General features: G+C 37.4%; 1 protein-coding gene across 1 annotated transcript; it reads right to left on the minus strand.

Moving 5' to 3' along the window:
* Window positions 1-15,461: 15,461 nt before the first annotated feature.
* Window positions 15,462-18,485, minus strand: LOC147603564 (pentatricopeptide repeat-containing protein At3g09040, mitochondrial-like). The gene is made up of 2 exons (XM_086795907.1): window positions 18,002-18,485; window positions 15,462-17,911 (listed from the first exon to the last, which is right to left on the minus strand). Exons 1-2 carry the CDS (start codon window positions 18,342-18,344, stop codon window positions 16,071-16,073), a joined length of 2,184 nt encoding a protein of 727 aa, XP_086652033.1. The 5' UTR covers window positions 18,345-18,485; the 3' UTR covers window positions 15,462-16,070.
* Between the last annotated feature and the right edge of the window lie 3,781 nt (window positions 18,486-22,266).

Raw genomic sequence — 22,266 nt, forward strand, 5'->3', positions numbered from 1 at the left:
CCAATCTTCAAAATTTAAATCAATCTCTAAGGACAACCAGAAATTGTTTGTAGGAGGTGAGCAAGTCTTTCACACCCAATGATGATGAGTGTTTTGAGTATGCATATGTTGATTGGAAATGCAACATATCTTGAAGGCTCATGGTCCATACTTTGCTAGCGAGGGAAGTTTGGCAATATGGTCTACACAAGGCATGGAGCGATCACATTGGCAAGCCCAATGCAGATTTCAAAAGGCAACAACTCATGAAGGTGGAATTCATGATGCTAATCCCATGAAACAATTGCTTAAATGGTGGTATAGGAGGATAGAGATAAGGTATGAGGAGAAGATGTTAAATTCCATACCTAATGAGTCATAGACGGTCTATAGAGCAAGACGTCTAATAAAAAAAGCACACCATGCAAACTAATTGAGGTCTCAGGAGGAAAGGATTGGTAGAGTCAATGGAAATATATAGAACAATCTAATGGTGGTAGTCTTTAGTAAATGCAGAACTTTGTGCAACGATTGAATAAAACATTAATAATGCTAATGTTAGTAGTCATATTGAATTATGAGAATAATACTTTATTTTTATTTTTATTTTTGTGTGTGTGTACACATACATGTGTGTGTGTGTGTGTGTGTGTGTGTGTGTGTGTGTGTGTGTGTGTGTGTGTGTGTGTGTATACACACACACACATATATGTATGTATGTATGTTGTCTTTAGTATCTCTTATCAAACTTGTGTGAAAGATAAAGTCATCTCACTTCACGTCACTCCACTCCACATCACTCTCTAGAAGTAGTATGGCACGCACAAAGAAGTCTGCTCCTAAAACCTCAGCTAAAGTACAACCACAACCACCTCCTAATCCTAACAACAAAACTGATAGTGAGCGTACACTATCTAACAATGGTGCTACTGCTCCACCACCATCGGGTTCTGCAAATGCAAGAGCTCCTCTAGCTCCAACTCCAATGGGTCCTCCACCACGGCCACCTCACAAGAAAGCAAAGATGGAGACTAAGCATTGTTTCCCTCCGAGAGATAAGTATCAAAAGGAAACGAACTTGCTTATACCAAAGAGGTACTATGCACAATATTACAGTAACTCTGTTGATCACTGGTCAGCCCAACCATTGATGGCAATTCAAATAACAAGCTGAACATTATCTGGTTAATTTATTGCATGATGGACAATTTGTAGCTATCCATGCCAAGCATATCACCATCAAAGATAAGGATTTACGGTTTGGGTCATAGGATCTGCACAACAATAGTGATGTCTTCAATCTCAACCCTGACATGATGTGAGGACCTATGGTGCTAGGAGATATTTTAGTGTGAGGAACATTATGCATACTAAATCAAGCTTTGTACTCCTTACTTTTTTGCACTTTTTGGTATTTAGTTTATCCCTTGTACCTTGTACTCAAATTTCAACTAAGTACTTTGTTTAATGAAATTTTTACCTTGTACTTTATGGCAATTTTAACTTGTCTCATGGACATGATTTTTGTGTGATAGTAATTATTTTTTGTATCGAGCCTATGAAGAAATTTGGATAACACATAAGTGCAATTAAGCTATGTATAGTACACATAACATTTCAATGCAAATATCGATATTATTATCACATTTCATCATGATATTGGTTTTTTTTCAAAAATTTGACACAAGAATTTTTGAATATTATCAAAACATGACACACATGATTGCCATAATATATTTATACAAAAATCACACTTCCACAACCAAAATTTTGTCTGGCCCTAGGAACAGGCATCAAAATATGTTGACAGACCAACTTTGTAGAATGATACAAAATTTGATGTGTGCATAGATCCAGGCCCGAGGGACACCCCAAACACATTTGGGGCTAATCTAAGACCTATAAGGCCCCTAGCCGAAGGCTGGCGTTTTTGGAGGCCTAATTTTGGGGGCCTTACATGCCTCAGATCAGCCCCAAATTTTTTTTGGGTGTCCCTCGGGCCCAAATCTATGCACACATTAAATTTCGTAACATTCTGACAAAGTTGGTATGTCAGCATATTTTGATGCCTGTTCCTAGGGTGATATAAAATTTTAGCTATAAAAGTGTGATTTTTGTATAAATATACTATAGAAATCATGGGAACAAGCATCAAAATATGCTAATAGACCAACTTTGTCAAAATGCTATGAAATTTGATGTGTGAGTAGATTTGGACCCGAGGTACACCCCAAAAAAATTTGGGGCAAATCTGAGGCTTATAAGGCCCCCAGCCGAAGGCTGGAGTTTGGAGGCTTGCTTTTGCACACAAATTTTTTTGGGGTGTCCCTCGGGCCTAGATCTATGCACACATCTAGTTTCATTCAATTCAAAAAACTTTAAAATTTTTAATAAATTAAAAAATTTGATAAAATCACTTTTGATTTTTTTTAAATGACTATATTAGCAGAAGTTTCCCTTATTTTGTTCATTTCTTGTTTATCTTCTTTTTCATTCGTGGCTCGCACCCACAAAGCAAACCCTACGTAGGGTGTGGCCCCCGCAAATAGAGCATGTCTATGCCATCACCGCGCAAGACTCCGACACAGAAAGTCGGAACCTTCTCTCACCAGGCCTAGCCTAATCCTTTATACCTCACCCAAGCCCCACACCAGCTAGAGAATGATGTGCAACCCCAGCCTGAGCCCCAGCCTCAACCTCAGCCCCACCCACAACCTCAGCCCCACCCACAATCCCAGCCTCAACCTCAACCTCAACCTCAACCTCAACCTCAACCTTAGAGCCCAAGCCCAAGCCCCGACTGCCAACCAAGACACCGTGAACGGAGATGGGGGCTAGGTACTTTGGCCTTGAGAGAAATCAAGCACTATCAAAAGACAATGCACAACTTAATTCCTAAGGCAATGTTCACAAGAGTCATATGAGAAATTCATGGACGACTTAAGGTTGAGGGGAAACCAGAGATTTTGGGCTCGACAAGCAAATTGCTAGCTGTCATATCAAGATGGACAACACAAGGAATGGATGCTTTTTAGGTGATTGTGGAGGCTTACCTAGTTGATTTATTTGGTGATACCTTTATAGTAGCTATACATAGAAAAAGGGTCACCATCACCAAAAAGGACATGTGGCTAGTTCGTCACTTTTGCGGAGATGGAGGGATACTCCTGGAGATGATAGTTGTTTGTAAATATACCAGTCTTTTGTAATCGTAAGTTTTGTAAATATACCATCAATACGAATATCAAGACCTTTTCTCTACTCCTTGTGTTGTGCTTTTGTTCATTTTCTATCTTGTTGTAAGTTTATTGAAATTATTCTTTTTTAATTGTGTGTAATTGATTTTACTCTGTCAACCACAAACTGTCTACAATATCAAGTTTAATTTTTAAACACTTAGATATAGAATCAAACAATTAAAATTTGATAAAATCAATGAGAAAATGATGCAAAGATTAAAAAGAAACCCGATTTGTATTACTATAAAGAGTACAAGAAATCCATGATTGTATTACAAAATAGAGGCTATGTTCTCTGCCTCTCTTGCTACTTGGATCACCAGAAGATGAAGGAGAGGCTTTGATAGCTAGGAGAAAAACTGCCTACCCCGCAAGCTCCCTTTGGATTGCTAAGGAATCATGTATCCTTGCAATGTGGCCAACTGCCACAAGGGCTTGTAGTGCACCCCCTGCTGCTCTGAGCACGGAAAAATCAACTTGGAGAATCGCAGCAGGAATACCCAAGCTAGATGTTGTAGGGATATTTTTGAAAGCAACTTTAAAATTTTGCTTAAGTGACCCAAGGAGCATGTATTGTGGAAGATGATGATGTTGTCTACCATCCGGCCAATATATTCTTTCAAGGCTGAGCTTGGACTCTTCCTTGCCTTCTAGATCTTTTGGCCTACCTCAATGAGAACTCATCAATGTACAAGACATACTACAAACCAAAAGTGAAAAATTATGTCAATACAAGTGCATGCATATGCCAGAATAACATTCACTCTGCCAATCAAGTCATAAACTAAACTAGCAAGAGACTGAACTTAATTATTACCTTTTTGCATGAGTCCCAAGTAGTCTCCAAACCAACAAAACTCAGAGGTTCAAAACATGCAAAGAGAAAAGAGATAAATTTCAATATATTACATTATCAAGATTACCACAATAAAATAAAAAATCAAAACTTACCATTTAAAGATTAGCAAAATTTGAATAAAAAGAGAGAGAAAAATGCTTATTACATTTTCCTTTCCCAAACTTAAAAAACTGTAGACCAACACCAAAGCTTCAAAAACTCCACACTAAAGATTTTGTATTAGTCGTCTCCATAACACAAGAACAACATACAAGAGAGGATGCAACCTATAAATTTTTGCCCAAAAAAAACCATGATAAATTAGCATTATCTCATTTAGCTTCTATTCAAAGGAGAAAACATTTTACCAGAACATGAACATACTATAGAGAAACCTATCTGTAACTTTTTTCCTTAAAGAATAGAGAAGAAAGACTACCTTCAAGAATGCATAAGAAATCACCAATATCTCAAAGAGATTATGTCCAAATGAGATAAAAGTTTACTATAAGATAGACATATAAGAGAGGATGCTTACAATAAATTTCTATGAGAGACAAAGCAAGGAAGCGTGAAATATGATTATTACCTTTTTGCCAGAGTCCCAAGCAATCTCGAAACCAACAAAACTTTGAGGTTCACAACCTACAAGCAAAGAGACAAATTTCAATATATTACATTATCAAGATTACCAATAAAATAAAAAATTAAAAACGTACCATTTAAAGATTAGCAAAATTTGAATAAAAAGAGAAAGAAAATTCCTTATTACCTTTTCCTTTCCCAAACTTAAAAAATTGCAAACCAACACTAAAGCTTCAAAAACTGCACACTAAAGATTTTGCATTAGTCTCCATAGCACAAGAACAACATACGAGAGAGGATGCAACCTATAATTTTTTGCCCAAAAAAACAAGAGAAGGACTAACTTAAATAAATACCATGATAAATTAGCATTATCTCATTGAGCTTCTATTTAAAGGAGAAACCATTTTACCAGAACATGAACATATTAAAGAGAAATCTATCTGTAATTTTTTTCCTTAAAGAATAGAGAAGAAAGACTACCTTCAAGAACGCAATGAGAAATCAGCAATATCTCAAAGAGATTATGTCCAAATGAGATAAAAGTTTACCATAAGATAGACATATTAGAGAGGATGCTTACAATAAATTTTTATGAGAAACAAAGCAAGGAAGCATGAAATATGATAACATTGAATTCCATAGGGAAGAAAATGAGGGAAAGTGAAAAGGGGAAAAAATATGATAAAATTGAATTCCATAGGGAAGAAAAGGAGGAAAAGTGAAAAGCGAAAAAAATCAAAGCATGAAAAGTGAAAGAGGGAAAGAAATTCGTGATTGAGAAGGAACATTCACTACTCTGACACTATAATATTTTCTTATGAGAGGACCACAAGGCACATCTGACATTTCTTTAGTTTTTTAATATTTGGTCCCAATATTATATTCCACTAGCTTGATCTTGTAAGATTTGGTGGCAGAAGATTCAAAAAGATCCATGTAATATGGATCTGGAATCCCAGCTCTCTCATTGGCTAGCCTATTCTTTTTTTAATATTTTCTTAGAGGGCCCTTTTGTGAGTCTATATTTTCTCTTATGCTACCTGTGAATCATGCGATTGCTTTGTATTTTGACATGTTTTCTGGCGTGTGAACAGGTGGTAAGTCCACTAAAATCCCTTGCATTAATTTAATAAAATCCCTTGCATTAATTTAATAAAATGCTATGTAATGTTTATAACCTTTGTAAGTTCACATTCATTTAAAACGGGTGGACATTATTTTTGAGTGCCTGGGGCCCAACTTTCGTGAGCTGTTGGTGGGTCATCCTAATAGCCAACAAGTGTAGGTGGAGACCCCACATGTGGGTGGCCCAATGAGTTAGCCACCTTCTTCTCCTTCGAGTGAAGCTAATAGACATCACCTTCTTGCTCTTTCACCTCTCCATTGTTTCTACGCACTACAGGTGCTACACACACCCAAACGTGATTCTAGGCACATATACATGCACGTAGATTAACAAGTTGACTTGGAGGCCCTGAAGTACGGTAGCCACATTAATAGGTTCTGATTTTTTTAAAATTTTTATGGTATTCCGAGCGGTCTATGTGCATGTTTGTGCTTATGGATAGTGCTGCCAGTGACTAGGATGTTGTGTTCAAACTTCGTCAAAGCAATGGTAGTACAGCCACACCAGTGTCGTGTGTAGACTCAAAATACCACTAAAGAGCTTGTATCTCTCCAATGAGTGATGAGGAATCATTGGAGAGCCTCTTCATTGATAGAATCTTCTCCGAATCATTAATTGGTACATGTTTTCATTCTCTTGTTATAGCCCATGGAAATTTGTAAAAAACAAAATACTCCAATAATATACTTGGTATTGAGGGGGGCTCAGCCCGGGTTTCAGCCTCACTGTGGTATCTATGTTTTATGCTCTTTCCATTTCATAAAGTGTTTAAGTGAATGTTATGTACATGACGGTGCCCAACACGTGTTCAGTCCCAGCGAGGTGAATTACAATAGCCCCGTAAGTCTAGATATCATAACCAGATTCCAGTATAATGACCTTGGCGTAGACATAAGTCCCCTACCAACAATTTGTCAATCCACACGACCCTTGGTGTATAAGTCCCATGCCAACAAGGCATCATGTCCACTCTACCACTTGCGAGTTTGACCACACACCTCGGAGGAGAGGTGGGCTCAAGTCCTTTCTACCACTTACACTCCATGTTGGTATTCTGACCACACACCTTGGAGAAGAGGTGCGCTAAAAACAATTCACCCTTCTCTACACATGCAAGGATCCAAAATACGTATTTGCTAAACACAAAACAAACAACAATGGAAATTTAAAGTACTTATCTCTTTTTTGTCAAGTTCTTTATGAGTCTGGAGAGGAGATTGCTATGGGCTTCAATAGAATAACCCAAACACCAATAAACAGGTCGAGGAACAAAAGCAAAGTCTATGCTTCCATATAGATTGTACAAACTCATATATCCATAAGCCAAACATTCTTTTGCTCAAGCTGCTTTATGATGCATGTATGTTTCCATAAGTGGACAGACTTGCAATGTTTAACTACACTAAAAGCCAGTGTTTATACTCCCATAAGATCATCTTTACACAAGAGAGTAAAAGAGCCAAAGCTTTGATATACTGATGTAACATGTAACTCCATTGGTGGGGACAAATGGGGTTTCACAAGACACTTGACCATTAATGCAATTAAACACTTAAATTGGCCACAGCCTTAAAATATATACCACTTGATTTCACAAAAGTATAAAAAAGAGATGAGCACATTTGACACCATATAGAGGCCAAAATGGGCTAACCCCCCCCTCTCCCCCTTGCAGTATTTTATTACCCAAGGAGAAAAATATCATGTACAAGCTTTGAGGGCCTTACTCTCCCCATGAGAGATGCCAGATTATCCATATACAACCATCATTCAATCGTACACATGGGCTCATCAAAAGAAGCCCCAAAATACCATGAATGTGTGTAAACCACCTCTTTCCATGTGGGTACTAATCTTCCCCATCATAACAGGTCTTCAAGGGGTGCCATATGTGATTAAAAAACTCAGTTGTAACAAATGATACTTCCAATATTCCATAAATACAAAACGCAAGTGAAATACAAACTTGGGTAGCTATAAAACCGGTGTAGAACAACCCAAATAGCACTATAAACATGTTGGGACCACAGGCACCCAAAACAGGTCAAGGTAGCATCAATAGAGCTGGTACAATAGGTACAATACAATGGCTAGTCTAGCAAGTACATTGATTGGTACAATAAATACAAGTATAGTGGCTGGTACAACAAGTATAATGGCTGGTACAACAAGTATGTTGACTGATACATCAAGTATAATGGCTGAAAATCATAATACAATGATAAATACCATTTCCTTTAATATTTCTTTGCAATGGAAGCCTTCAAAACATTTAATTTATAGATTTGGGTTCTCATAAACTAGAATGGCTAAGTAAAAGCTATAATGACAAGTGCAGAGCTAAGGTGACACGTGTGAGGCCACTTTTCTTACTTTGATTACCTATTGTGCCACATGTCCCAATTTAAGAGATGGTTCATGTCCCAATTTAAGAGATGGTTCCCACCCATAAACTTCATCTCTAAAAATATCTCAATTCGTAGATCTTCTGTCAAAGGTGCTTCAACAAGGCTCTCATTTTCTTAACTTACACACGTAATGATGCGAATGGATTTTTCATTGTTGGGGGTTGTCCAAAAATAGTAACCTTACTAGATCCTGTGTATTCCACCTTATTAGAAATGTATATGAACACCATGTAGAACCATGTTTCAATACTAGATCTCTCCCAAATCCTCAAAAGCTTGCCATACATGCTTTCCACTAGACAATTGAGCTCCAATGCCCATTTCTGTGTCCAAGAAACCATCTTGAGTGCCTAGACCAAGCTTCAGGTGTGCTAGATCTTTTGTATTGGATAATCCCCCATTCCCTAAGCTTTTACTTTCCAAATATTTAGATGTCTTGGAGTCCAGCAGACCCCTTTCATACTGGAAAATGTTCGGGCTAGTAACAATTAGAAATGGTGGAGCCAGCCAAGAATAACAAGCAACCCTCAATGGCCCACTCATTCACATAGAAGCGATTTAGCAAGGTGAGGTTAGGAGAAGAATCATAATAGTCAAAGATGGAGAAGGCTAAACACGATTGGTATTTTACTCCACCTCCTTCTAGTTTTCTAGGTTGCTCCTTCCATACTTTTATTTGTTTCATACCCTGACTCATATGGCCAACCTTTGAGTAGTACATCCTCATCCTTGGCATGCCAATCCCAGCTGTGCTTTTCAAACTCACTGTTCACTAGCCATCTTTTCTCCCTGATATGAACTCACATAGTTGGCCTCTTGATTGTCACGCACACATGCATAGGTAAAATTTATGGGTGGGAGGACTTGTGCATGTGAGACCTGCAACCATTGGAAATGGGGCCATCGTATTTCATTGGCAATAGGGCTGCATTTTAGAAACTACAAAAATTTAGAGTTCCAGAAAAAGCCGATGTCTCCCACCAAACAATGTTTATGAAGTGATACTCTGATGGGATACTCAAGAGCTGCTTTTACATTATCTATCCCAAACTTGAGACAAAAAACCGATCCTTTGACCAATTAAGTGATGTGTACTTGCAAGAAGTGAAGACCTCATTGCATATGTAGGTGCTTACATAAGGTAGCCAAGGATTCGGTTCAACACTAGCTCTCTGAAGACACTTGTGCATACATCACCTTGTTTGAAAAATGTTGAATAGACCCACAATATGTCATGCTAATGCCTTACATTTGCTCAATAAGAACTATGGACTTTTATGCTTGATATGAGAATTACTCTTGTTGACTAGGAATTATATTTCTTATTTTATATCGGGGATGCACGTGGGTGTCATGCTTGTTGGTACATGTAATTTGATTTTTATGGTTGCCTATATCTCATGACGACATTGAGATTAATTGATGTGTTTAATTAATTGTTAACTAACATGGATTGTTTCTATGTGTATAGGTACCGAGATGTGTGTAGGTACCGAGATGTGTGAGGGTACCGATTTAGGTGTCGCATGGCATGAGATGTGTGAGGGTACCGATTGAGGTGTCCCACTATACGAGGGTACCAATTGAGGTGTCGTATGAATGGTGGCATGAAGATAGAGATCATTTTGGTTAAACCATGTATTAGAATTTCATAAATCATTTATAGCCTTTCATGTGGCTAGGTTATTTTACGTGCGAGTGTGCACAAGGTTATTTCATGTGTAAAGGCCCATTGGTACTTATATTTGGGCAAAAGTTTTGATATGTACAAACCTTAAGAACCTTGATATGGTTATTAGTATGTATAGAAAAGCCCAAAAGTGGGAAAAGCAAGCCCAAAATTGTATGCACCACTATTATTAGCTCCTTGGCCTATTTTTATGGAATACAATTCTCTAAATACTCAAGTCGTGGAAGTGGGAGCTACGCACTTGAGGGGGGAGATCGCACCCAGCATTGGTCTCTTGTGCGGTACCTTCTACTCTATCTCTTGTTTTTGCAAATTTATTTTATGCATGCTTTAGTCAATTTGTATTCAATTGAATGGTCATATTCTTTGTATTATTCTTCATCAAGTATTTAAAGATCCCGTGAGACAGTGGTATCAGAGCCTAGGCTACTTTGATTTGAAGAATAGGAAAATTCATTAAAAACCAAAGGGTAGAGTAGTGAAAGAATGAATAACCCATGGACAAAAAGCATGGAATTTTTTCGAGCCGTTGGATGGAAATTGAGATCAAGGGGTATGGTTGAAAGAAGGCTTGATTTAACCATTGGACAACAAATCTCTATCAATCTTTTGCCCAAAGAGTAAAGCAAGGTGGAAAACCCTAACCATAAAACCATTTTTAATCTCACTAATCCTCTTCATAATCCATCTTTATGGATGAATTATGCTCATTGAGGTGATCCTTGCTCTAGCTTTAGAATTGCTAGGCCTATCCTCACCTTAATTTGTATAACATAGGGCTAATATAAATCCTGCAACTTAGATATTTTAAAATTATCCCTATGGAAGAAAAACGTGCTGCGCCGATTTCAAGTGAGGGAGGAAGATTAAAGTCATATATATATATATATATATATTCTCCTCCAAATTTTCTCTCCTCTTCCTCTAATTCGACCAGACGGCAGTTTTACTTCTTCCCCTCCATTCGACGATGGCAGTGAGCACTGGTTCTTTTTCTTTTAATTTTTTTTATGAAAAATTACGTAGCGCTACTTTTAGTCCATGGTGGGGGAGGCTTGTTTGAAGGCTTAAGTTAAGCTTTAGTTAAATCTTAATGATAATTTATATATATATATATATATATATATATATATATATATATATATAAGCCTTATGTTTCTTAATGCGTTGGCCATGCGGGCTGAGTTTATGTTGTGAAGAAAAGCCTTGATAAAAGCTTTAAACCCCTTTTGCCTTTAAGCTTTAAAGCTTTGTGAATATAAAGCTTTGTGTAAAACCCTAAACTCACTATTTTAAAAAAATAAAAAAAACTTTAGTTAAAGCTTTAATCCTAGAAGTTTTTTTAATCTACTCCTCATTGGAAAGCTTTTACAAAAGCTTAAACAAACAGTAACATCTTTCTAATATCAAAGCTTATATCTTTAAGCTTTTTAAAATTCAAAAAAATAAGCTTTATAAGCTTATTATAGTTATAAGCTTATAAAAGTTTACAACTCTCAAAAGTTATTTATATTTATATACATAAGCTTTGAAAGCTTATAGCTCTTAAACTCAAGATCCCTCAAAAACCAAGATTTCACTCTTGTCCTTGATCTCATAAATTTTCTTGGGCTGCATAATTAGCTGTAGACTATCTTCTTCAAAAAGAAAGAAATTTTGGTCAAAGCTTTACTCCTTTGTCCTTTGTTTTATGAAATTGGTCGCCTTCGGGTTTTATCCCTTCCTTATTTTATCATCTTTCAGTGTTTTCAGACCACGTTTAATTTTGACCCAAATTACTTAGAGATTAAAGCATAGCATAAACAAAGAGTTTAACTTAAATTTATGTTTCTTGTTTACTCAATTTTCATATTCAATCCCTTTAAACATTTCTAGTTTATGTGATTCAAAAATTTATGAGAACATTACCTCGATTTCTCACGACAAGACACTTTTTGTTCATAAGGTTATTTGTCAAGAATTTGAGACGAAGCTTCTATTATCTTGTCTTGGACTCTATTTCGACAATGGCCAATTACCTTCGATCTAGCCACTCCTTTTAGTCCTTAGAGAAACCTCTGGACCTCACATTTACCTTTTGGTGGAGAAACTCATCGACCACAAACCTCCTCCTTAGACTTTCCTTGATAGATGGGACCTCTTATCTTATGGTCGCATGGAATCACTTGGGATACAAAGGTCGTGGATTTTGATATCAAACCGTGACCCATAACACTTTTCCAGATGCCTTATCCAAATTACACATTCTTTTCTTCTTTAATATGGTATCCGAAATTCGCATCCACATCCCCAATTACTTATAGAAGCATTCCCAATAATAGCCATTACCAATCTTATGAACATTTTTTCCCATCATCTTTTCAGATTGTATGAGCAGGGCTCTTGGCACCCTTGGTCCTAGGCGAAAGATATACAAGTTTATTTTGTTTAACCTAGTTTTGAATTAAAGACTCTAGATGATATACTACTAGTTTTTCATGATATTCATGTTTATATTTATGCTTAAATTTTAGATATATTAAAAACTCAATTCTATATATTATTTTTTTACCATCTCATACCCACTCAAAAACCTTCCAAATGAGACCAAAAATAGTTGTAAAACACTACACCAACCAAACTATAAGCCCCCGTAGATTATCTATTCTAAAAATTAAGAAGTTCTTACTGCCAAAAATTTTGTGTCTATAACATTATGACTCAGCCATCACCTCACAACCCTTATCCACCTTCGGAACTCCTACAACTCATGGCAGAGTGTAGCCGTCTAGCATATTTGTCCAAACAGAATAGTGCTCTATTTCAACATTTACTACAAATCTTCAACAATCAACAACAGGATGAATGGTTGAAGATTTGGACACGTAATCAAGAAGAATGTTTTGTCTTCCATTGGCAATACTATGATCTATGCTCCGAACATCCATTTTTGTCGCCTCATAAAACAAATAAACATCATTCACGGATATAGCATAGAGGATGACTCATCAATATCTAATGAGGAGTTTATTCATTACCTTAAAACCAAGTTACCACCCAAGAAAATAATTGTACCTGACCACATCCGCATTATTAGAGGATTGTAAAGTCATTATTCAACTTGTTATAGTTACTTTTTTTCATTTTGGTATCAAACAATTTTTCAACTTAGGGTTAGTACTTTCTATCTTTATATCCATAATCAATTGATCGTTTATTTTTATGATGTCAAGTATTATTTCAATTGTTGTTTTTAGTATAAGTGCAAAAGCAAGTTTTTAGTTCTTACTTTGATTACTACTTTCACTCCTTCTTTAATAATTCATTTTGAATTAAGAAGTTTATTTTTCCTATGCATAGAAAAGTATAAAGACTCACATGTCTTGGAGTATTAAAATTATTTTTGCCAGATGAATTCAACGACATTACAACAATAAGATATATTTTCTCTACCATCAAAAACATTTGCTATTTCTTTAGTTTCAGCTATGACAAATTTACCGCAATGTCCCACAATTCAACACATTATAACTCTCTTCGTGCGCTCTTATATAAAGAATGGCAACTTCGAGAGAAATTCCAAAAGAAATTTCTGAGATAACTAAGCAGGAACAATAAAAGAAAAATAACAAAAGACAACGAGATCAAGAAAATAGACAACTATAGCTCCATTAATAATAAATCGTGCAAGAAGTTTGTCTTTAAATATTACATATGTCGTCAAAAATGACATTATGCTAAAGACTATTCCACCAAAAACAAGAACAAGCTTTAATCTACATCAACAGTTGAAGATGAACATCTCAAGCAAGAGCATATCACTACCAAAAATATACCCAACAATGGAGGTGTATATATATATATTCATTTCTTTTTGTAAACTTCTCACATTTATTCTATATTTCTTTAAGCATTTCTATAATATTTTTACAACCTAACAACCTAAAATATAGTAAACCATAGATTAAACATTAAAATTATTTCAAATTCTATAACTTAAATAAATTTTTAAGATTAAAAAAATTTATGTCAGAATTTAAGTTTCAGAGGGAACTGGCCACTCCGTCTCAAACTTCTATTTTGAAGGAGTAATATATGGAATTAATCTAGTGGTATGGAACATCATATTTGTTTCATGTACTTACTCCAGATACATTTATGTCTTCTATCTTTTACCATCTTATGTATGTATGTGAAATGCGTCTTTGTGGTATGAGACACTTAGACTCGTTTCACTTATATTCATTTGATTGGTTCATTGCATATTTGCATACTATGTGTTGATCTAATCTTCCACACCAATCATGAAGCCATCCTCTCATGGATTTACGCAACTGAGGACAGTTGCAATCCCAACAACAAGGAATGATATGAGAATTACTCTTGTTTACTGAGAATTATATTTTTTATTTTATATCGGAGACGTACGTGTGTGTGTTGTGCATGTTGGTACATGTAATTCGATTTTTATGATTGCCTATATCTCATGACGACGTTGAGATTAATTGATGTGTTCAATTAATTATTTAACTAACGTGGATTGTATTTATAAGTATAAGTACCGAGATATACGAGAATACTAATTTAGATGTTACATAGTATAAGATATACGAGGATTGAAATGTCGCACTATACGAGAGTACCAATTGAGATGTATGAATAGTGAATTAAGCACTAACGTGACAATGGAGATCATTTTGACTAAATCATATATTAGAATTTCATAAATCATTTATAGCCTTTCATATGGCTAGATTATTTTACATGCGAGTGTGCACAAGGTTATTTTATGTGTAAAGGTCCATTAGTATTTATATTTAAAAAAAGATTTTGATATGTACAAACCTTAAGAACCTTGATATAGTTATTAATATGTATAACAAAGCCCAGAAGTGAGAAAAACAAGCCTAAAAGCATCCGCACCACTATTATTAGCTCCTTGGGCTATTTTTATGGAATACAATTCTCTAAATACTCAACACTCAAATCGTGAAAGTAGGAGCTACACGCTTAGGGAAAAGATTGCACCCAGCATTGGTCTCTTGTGTAGTACCTTCTACTCTTATCTCTTGTTGCAAATTTATTTTATGCATACTTTAGTCAATTTGTATTGAATGGTCATATTCTCTGTATTATCTGAGTTTTGTATTATTCTTTATCAAGTATTTAAAGATCCTGTGACAATGCTTAGGTGAAGACCTGGGATATGACTCTCCTTCATTGAATCGATCTATGCTGGACATAATCCTTCGGAACAGCATAGAGTCAGGGTCACAAACACAAAAAACATCTGCATCCTAGCCTAAACTGTTGTTAGAATTGGGGATACTTGATTCCCATTTGCAGCTTCGAGACCACTTGTAAGAGTTTTTATAAAGGATGGTAACAAAGATATGTCCATAGATGAGGCATTCTCACTATGGAGCTTGCTTGCAAGCATCAGCATTGGTTTCCTTCTGCATCACCCTTCTTGTCACTTCGTCGCAGTACAGCAGTGACCAGCAAATCAAATGTCTGTCTTCTGTGTTAGCTGAGCATAGTTTTCAACCTGTTGGAACTTTTGCAAGCAATCTTTTAGAGCAATAGACTATGTTCAGAACATTTGCAAGCAATCTTTTAGAGCATTAGACTATGTTCACTTTGACAGGTATGTAAGCATGTATAGCACACTACAAAGTTTAATTTCAAAGGCCCCCAGTATAAGTACTGACAAATGGCTGTGTCCTTATGGGGTAACAAACACGCGTCATTTTATCAAGTACACCTCACTTCAACCTGTCAATGGGGGCTGGAGCTGATTGGCTGGGGCTGGGGCTGGGGCTGGGGCTAGGGCCAGGGCCAATGCTACTCATTGAAGATCCCATCCTTGCACAGACAAATAAAAGAACAAACCAACACAAGGATTCCAAGCACGCCAGAACTCGAACATGATAGCATAATGGCAGCAGGTATCACATGCAAAATCTGTCTTTACAACAAGCATCAATGATCCGGGTAAGGTGCTAGTAAGACAGAGTACTGTGCTGGCTTCTCACTACACCAAGACAATGCCTTTGGCATCTCATGGTCAAGTGCACTACATAAGCATTCATTTGTTTGAAATTTAGAGTATAAATTTTTGGCTGCTAAGGATGCCTGCACCTCATTGTTGACCTCGATGTGGCAATAACCAAGCTATGCTTTCACGGCCATTTCCTCCCATCTCTACCTAGCCTGGGTCCAATCACCCAGCCACTGCATAGATATTTGAAAGCTGTACAAAAGCTGATGAATTCTGTGGATTCACCTTGAGAACTTCTTCTGTCACTTGTTCAGCTAGCTCCACACTGCCAGAAATTCTGCAAGCACCAAGCAAACTCATCCACAGCACCTCGCCAGCTGACATTGGCATTGCCTTAAGAAAGGCATATGCTTCTTCCAAGAGTCCTGCACGGCTAAATAGATCAACCATGCATGCAAAGTGGTCTGTTGTCGGTGTCATGCCATAGTCTCTGATCATAGAAGCAAAGTGCCAATGGCCTTCATCCATCAGACCAGTGTGGCTGCACCCACAGAGAACACCTATAAAGGTAACTTCATTCGGCTTCACACCCTCACGCTGCATCTCTTCAAGTAGTGCCACTGCCTCTTTGCCACACCCTCGAAGAGTGTATCCTGTGATCATTGCAGTCCATGCAACAACATCTCGTGTGTCCATTTTGTTGAACAATAAGCGTGCATCTTCTACGCTCCCACACTTCGCATACATGTCCAAGAGAGCACTTTTCACAAGAAGGTATGACTCATACCCCTTTTTAAAAATCTGGCAATGTAATACCTTGCCCCATTCAAGGACTGTCAGACTGGCACATGCTTTGAGGATAATGGTGAAGGTGGTTTCGTTTGGCTTTGTGCCCTCATTTGTCATCGATTCAAATAGTATGACAGCCTCCTCTTCAAGCCCTTGCTGAACATACCCTGTCAGCATTGTATTCCAGACAACTATGTCCTGCTCCTGCAGTTTGCTAAAGACTTGGTGTGCATCCTTGATGCTCCCACATTTCGCATACATGTCAACCAGCGTACTCCCCACAAACACATCGTGCTCCAAGGCCTTTTCCACAACATAGGCATGAAGTCTTTTCCCGTGTTCTGGTGCTACAGAGCCAGCAATTGCTTTGATGATGCTAGCAAATGTAACCCCACCAGGCTGAATGCCTGCTTGATGCATTTTCACAAATAAAGAAAGGGCTTTCACATAGAGTCCTTGCTGAGTACACCCTCCAATTATTGTATTCCATGATACCACGTCTTGGTTGGGTATCATGGTGAAAACATAAGATGCATCATCTATGCTTCCACATTTTGCATACATGTCAACAAGGCTGCTTCCAATAAATGTGTCAAGTGCTAATCCAATTTCTATAATTTGAGCATGCAACTGCCTGCCCTCTTTGAAGGACTCCTCCCTGGCACATGCATTCAGGGCACTCACAATGGTATCCCCATTTGGTATCACATTATACTGCTGCATTTCCTTATAGAGTGTAAGAGCTCTTCTCCCCCGCCCTTGTTGCACATGGCATGCCATAATTATTGTCCAAGACACAACATCTCGGTCATGCATATCATCAAAAACTTGCTGTGCATTTTCTAAACAACCACATTTGGTGTACATGTCAAGCAGGCTATTTGCCACAAAGATGTTACGTGAAAGACCATGTCTGATGATGTTCTTATGGAACTGCTTGCCTCGTTCTACATCTGCCGAGACCGCACATGCTTTGATAACAAATGCAAAGGTAACTTCATTTGGTTTCACGCCGCCTTGTTGCATTGCTTCAAACAATGCAATGGCCTCTTTTTGTGGCCCTTGCTGTGCATACCCTGAGATCAGTGCATTCCATGATACCACATCTCGTTCAGTCATGTTGTCAAACACTAGTCGTGCATCTGGAATGCACTTGCATTTCGCATACATGTCAACAAGGGTGCTGCAAAGAAAAAGGTCTAAATCAATACCACATCTGATGATGTCTGCGTGGACCTGCCTGCCCTGTTGCAAAGCTTCCACGGTTCCGCATGCTTTGAGAACAATGACAACCACAAACTTATCAGGTATTACACCCTCATTTTGCATTTTCTTAAACAATTCCACAGCCTCATGACACTTACCCTCCTTAACATATGCTGTTATGATTGCAGTCCAAGAGAACACATTGTGCATCGACATGTGGTCGAACGTGCAGTGAGCATCATATATACTCTCGCATTTACCATACATGTCGATGAGGGTGTTTTCGAGCATGATGTTGGGTACAACTCCACATGTGTGGATATGGGTATGCACGTGTTTGCCATGTTCCAAGGCTTTGACTCTGGCACATTCCTTCAATACACACGTGTAAGTTGCAACGGGGACCTGTATGCCTTGCTGGCTCATGACATCCAGAAGTTTGAGCGACTCTTCCAGACGTCCTCGTTGGCAGAGCTTCTTCACCTCCATGGTCCATGGCATGCCGATGCTGTAGTACTCTCTCTGTTACATGGTGAATCTTCCTCTCAGCAGATGGCATACTGCCTGCGACATAGGGCTTGCTGATGGAGAGATTTCTCTCTCATAACGCGAGGACAGGTTTCACACTGCCCGCCCGAACTCAGGGAACAAGTTATAACTTTAATGCTCTTATACTCTCGAGGTTTTTTTTTTTAAGAACTTAGTCATTTTTGAGACTATGGCCGTTTACACACTTCCCTGCTGGGGAGTCTTGGAATTTGAAGGAGATCTCCCCCGCCCAAGTTCGTGGATGGGGGCGTCTCCCTCGTCCATCTCCCCACCCGCAAAAATTCCAAGGAAAAGGGCGGTGTTTTTCGGAGATAATGTGTAAAGGCCTGTATGTTTCCATGAGCATAGGAGAAAAGTGTGGTAAAAATCACCTAATCAGTTCGTCGGTATTTCTAGGATGCGAGTGTGTTGGCCTTTTAAAAATGTAAAAGCTAAAACCATAGTTGTCAAGTTGTTCATTTGACTTTAGCCATTGACGAATGCACAATCAGGTGCAAATTTGATAAAAAGCCTTACAAATTTTTTTTTAAAGTCATGGAAACATAAAAGAAATTGATAGCTTTTAACTAGCTTCATCTTGGAACACAACCATGTTCTACATGGAAACAAGCCTTTTAGTCAAGGCCTATCTGACTCTCATAGCCGTGTATTCAGTTTGCTCCTACATTAATTAATTAGGGCCTGCTTCCTCTGCCTAGCCTCCTGCCATCCTTGCACTTTCTACGTTGTGATAGGAAACCTTCTCTCCCCACATCAATTTGGCAAGCAAACTCTAGACACAAGCTCCTCTCCCCATATTAATCTGCCAAGTGAACACTTTAGAAACGAAGCATCTAGATATAATCACCTTCAATCATGATTTTTTTTAAAACCAAACTTTGGTGATTTTTTTTTTCCTAACGTTTGAAAGGTAAGGTTGAGCACACCCTCAACCACCTAATTAATTAATGGCCCCCAAAAAAAGCATTTGGGACCCATATTTTGTAGAGTAATATTTAATGTGTACCTTGTTGAATACTAAGCTAATGCCTTCTTTTCTTTTCTCTTCCCCTTGTCCCTCTTCTCTTTGTTATCCAAACACATCTTAGAACAAGATTGTGAATTTCAATTACTCATTTACATTGAAGAAACCGTTCAACAATTTAAGAGATAAGCTTCTTGACATAATGAGGACAACTTTTTGTGTTTGCACCTTTTTAAGGGAATCCAGGTGATGGTCAAAGATTTTATATGACATAGCATTGTTTCAGTAGATAATTCATCTTCCTAGTGGAAGAGAAAGTGGTACTCCTCCTCCTTGTGGGTATGTTTAGTCACCATGAATTTGATGTGACCTTGTTCAGTGTAAACAGGTGACTTGGTCACAACAGCTTAACAATTTTACGTGACCTTATTTAGTATAAACAAACAGTGTTAACAAGTGACTTGGTCACAACAACAGCTTAACAATTCTTACCATGCTCTCTTGAGCTTGCTTTTCACATGGGGGTCTCGGCAAGAATCTTGTCCTTATGACAAGGATCCACTTCTAGGAAAATAGAGAAAATATAGACTTGCAAGAAATATATTATTCAACCCAATCAACTCATCAAAACCATAAGACTTAGTTCAACATATTCAAGAATTGAATAAATAACATGCAAAATACTTAGCTCATGAAAGTGACACAACAATGGATGCAATCTTCTCCCTCATGTATGTGGCTTCTCCCCACACATGAATGAGTATTTACATAATTTAGGCCAAGGTTAAAGTATATAACGCTTTACAAAAGTATTATGTTCAAGTCTAAGCTTGATAAATCTAAGCTTTTAAATTAAATTAAAATGTGCATAAGCTAGCACAAATATATACAAAGCTTGTTTACAAAAATGTGTGCTAACAATTAATATTATGTGCATCCTCCTTAATCTTCTAAATCCTCTTCACCTATAAAATAACCAACAATAAATTGGTAAAAAGATATTTCATAAGTATACAAATCATCATCACACACATATTTGCCAGGTATAAGTAACCCAGGAATCACCCTTCCATACAAACCAACGATAACAAACATTGGAGGCCACAAACATATGTCAATGTATACCAAATGTGTTAATATTTATAATGGCATCACCCATGATATTAACATGATTTGGCATAACACAAAGATAATCCAAGCATCCTAAATTATCTAAGAGGGTAGAATAATATTTTTAAGAGAGCTTAAAATACATTCTCATAATATTTCGTTTTTCTTGAGTTTGCAATTGCCCTGGGTTTGTTGAAAAGAACGAAGGATCTCACGGAAGGCACGAAAATATTTCTCAGGCACTCATCTTACATCTTCTCACGAGGATGATTTTGAAAAGTCGCCAAGTATTTGATGTATTGATTTCCAATATGAGTCGATGTAATCTGTTTTGGTTAATGATAGTATTTGGATGTTCCTCACACAGGATGAGTGGGAAGTGATCCCCTAAAATATTTTAGTAAGCTCACATGAAATGGATTATGAATCTGCCAATTGGAAGGTAATTCTAGTTTGTAAGCAAAAACAGTAATTTTGTGCATCACCTTAAAGGTCCATAAAATCTTGGAGCAAGCTTAACAGCTTAGAATTTCTCAACCCTCAAGTCTATGTTTCTCAATTCTCAAAAGTACATAATCACTAATTTGAAACCTTGAAAGAAGGAGACCAAGAAAAAAAATTGGAGTTGTTTATGGCAATAGAAGAAATATATGCAAAAGCAGAACCATTTGGTGGTTCATGGCTTATCGATAGTCCTAACATATGATGGGCTTGTATACCTCCCTTAAGCCTATACGGGAGTCCATCTTGGTAGCAATCAGGGAACAATGCCAAATGCCTAGCCATGGATATAGGTACTATTTCTTTTGTTTCTAGCATTGGTGATACTAAGAATTTGTCTGATGTCCTTTATGTGCTAAACATCAAGAGGAATTTGTTGTTTGTTTTTCAGCCATAGTTACTGACCGTGACTTGAAGGTTCTCTTAGATAATTCTGGTACACTCATCTCACAGATGCTAGCGGCAATGTTGTTGGGAAAGTAATCCAATGATGCAACAACTTGTATGAGCTATGGACTTTTATCACAATCTATGGCAAGAGAGATTTGGGAACCTAAGCTTTGTAGTCTTAAAAGAAATGCAAAGGTCTAGGATTATGGCACATCTACTAGCATTTTTAGAGATGTTAGATGTGTGTGAAGCTTGTATGATGGGCAAGCAGCATCAACATGCATTTCCACATAGGAAAACAAGAATCGTCACAAAGGCTCCTCTAGAGTTTGTACATGCCAACCACTACATTGGGTGGTTCTTCCTACTGCTTGTGATTGATAATTTTAGTAGGAAGATGTGCGTGTATTTTCTTTGGGATAAGGGTGAAGTTTGATTGAAGCTTTTGGAAAGTTTAAAATATTACATAACTTGGTAGAGAATGAGATAGGGAAGAGGCTAAAGAAGTTTTAAATAGATTGAGGAGCAGAATTCACATTGAGTGAGTTCAATGCACCTATAATACTACAAGGAACAAAGGATCAAGAGAGATTTAACATTTGCTCAAAGAAAAAGGATTACAAAATTCTCTTTGGGCCGAGGTAGGTAACATAGTAGAGGTAATGAAGGGCTTGACACCTCAAGAAGCTTATTGAGGTATACTCAGTTGCATATTTCAATACCTTTGGTTGCTCTTTTATGCATGTTTAGACTCGTCCACTAAAACCAAGTGGGATTCTAAAAGCAAAAAGTGTATCTTATCAACTATACATACAGGCAAAGAAGATAATTATCTCAGCATCCGTGATGTGGTGTTTAAGGAACAACCTCATCAAAGTGGAGAGGTGGGATCCATCCACAATATCCTTC

The sequence above is a fragment of the Cibotium barometz genome, chromosome 63, assembly GCF_041138505.1.
Source record: "Cibotium barometz isolate CiBa-2024 chromosome 63, ASM4113850v1, whole genome shotgun sequence".
NCBI lineage: Eukaryota > Viridiplantae > Streptophyta > Polypodiopsida > Cyatheales > Cibotiaceae > Cibotium > Cibotium barometz.

Bases quoted from the DNA above. Each gene is read 5' to 3' on its own strand.
- LOC147603564 (XM_086795907.1), bottom strand. From the start codon at position 18,344: ATGCCATGGACCATGGAGGTGAAGAAGCTCTGCCAACGAGGACGTCTG. The intron at 17,912-18,001 runs GTAAGTGTCATG...TTGTTCTCAAAG, and splicing joins AACAGCATATGTTAAGGAGG to CATGCGGAACCGTGGAAGCT.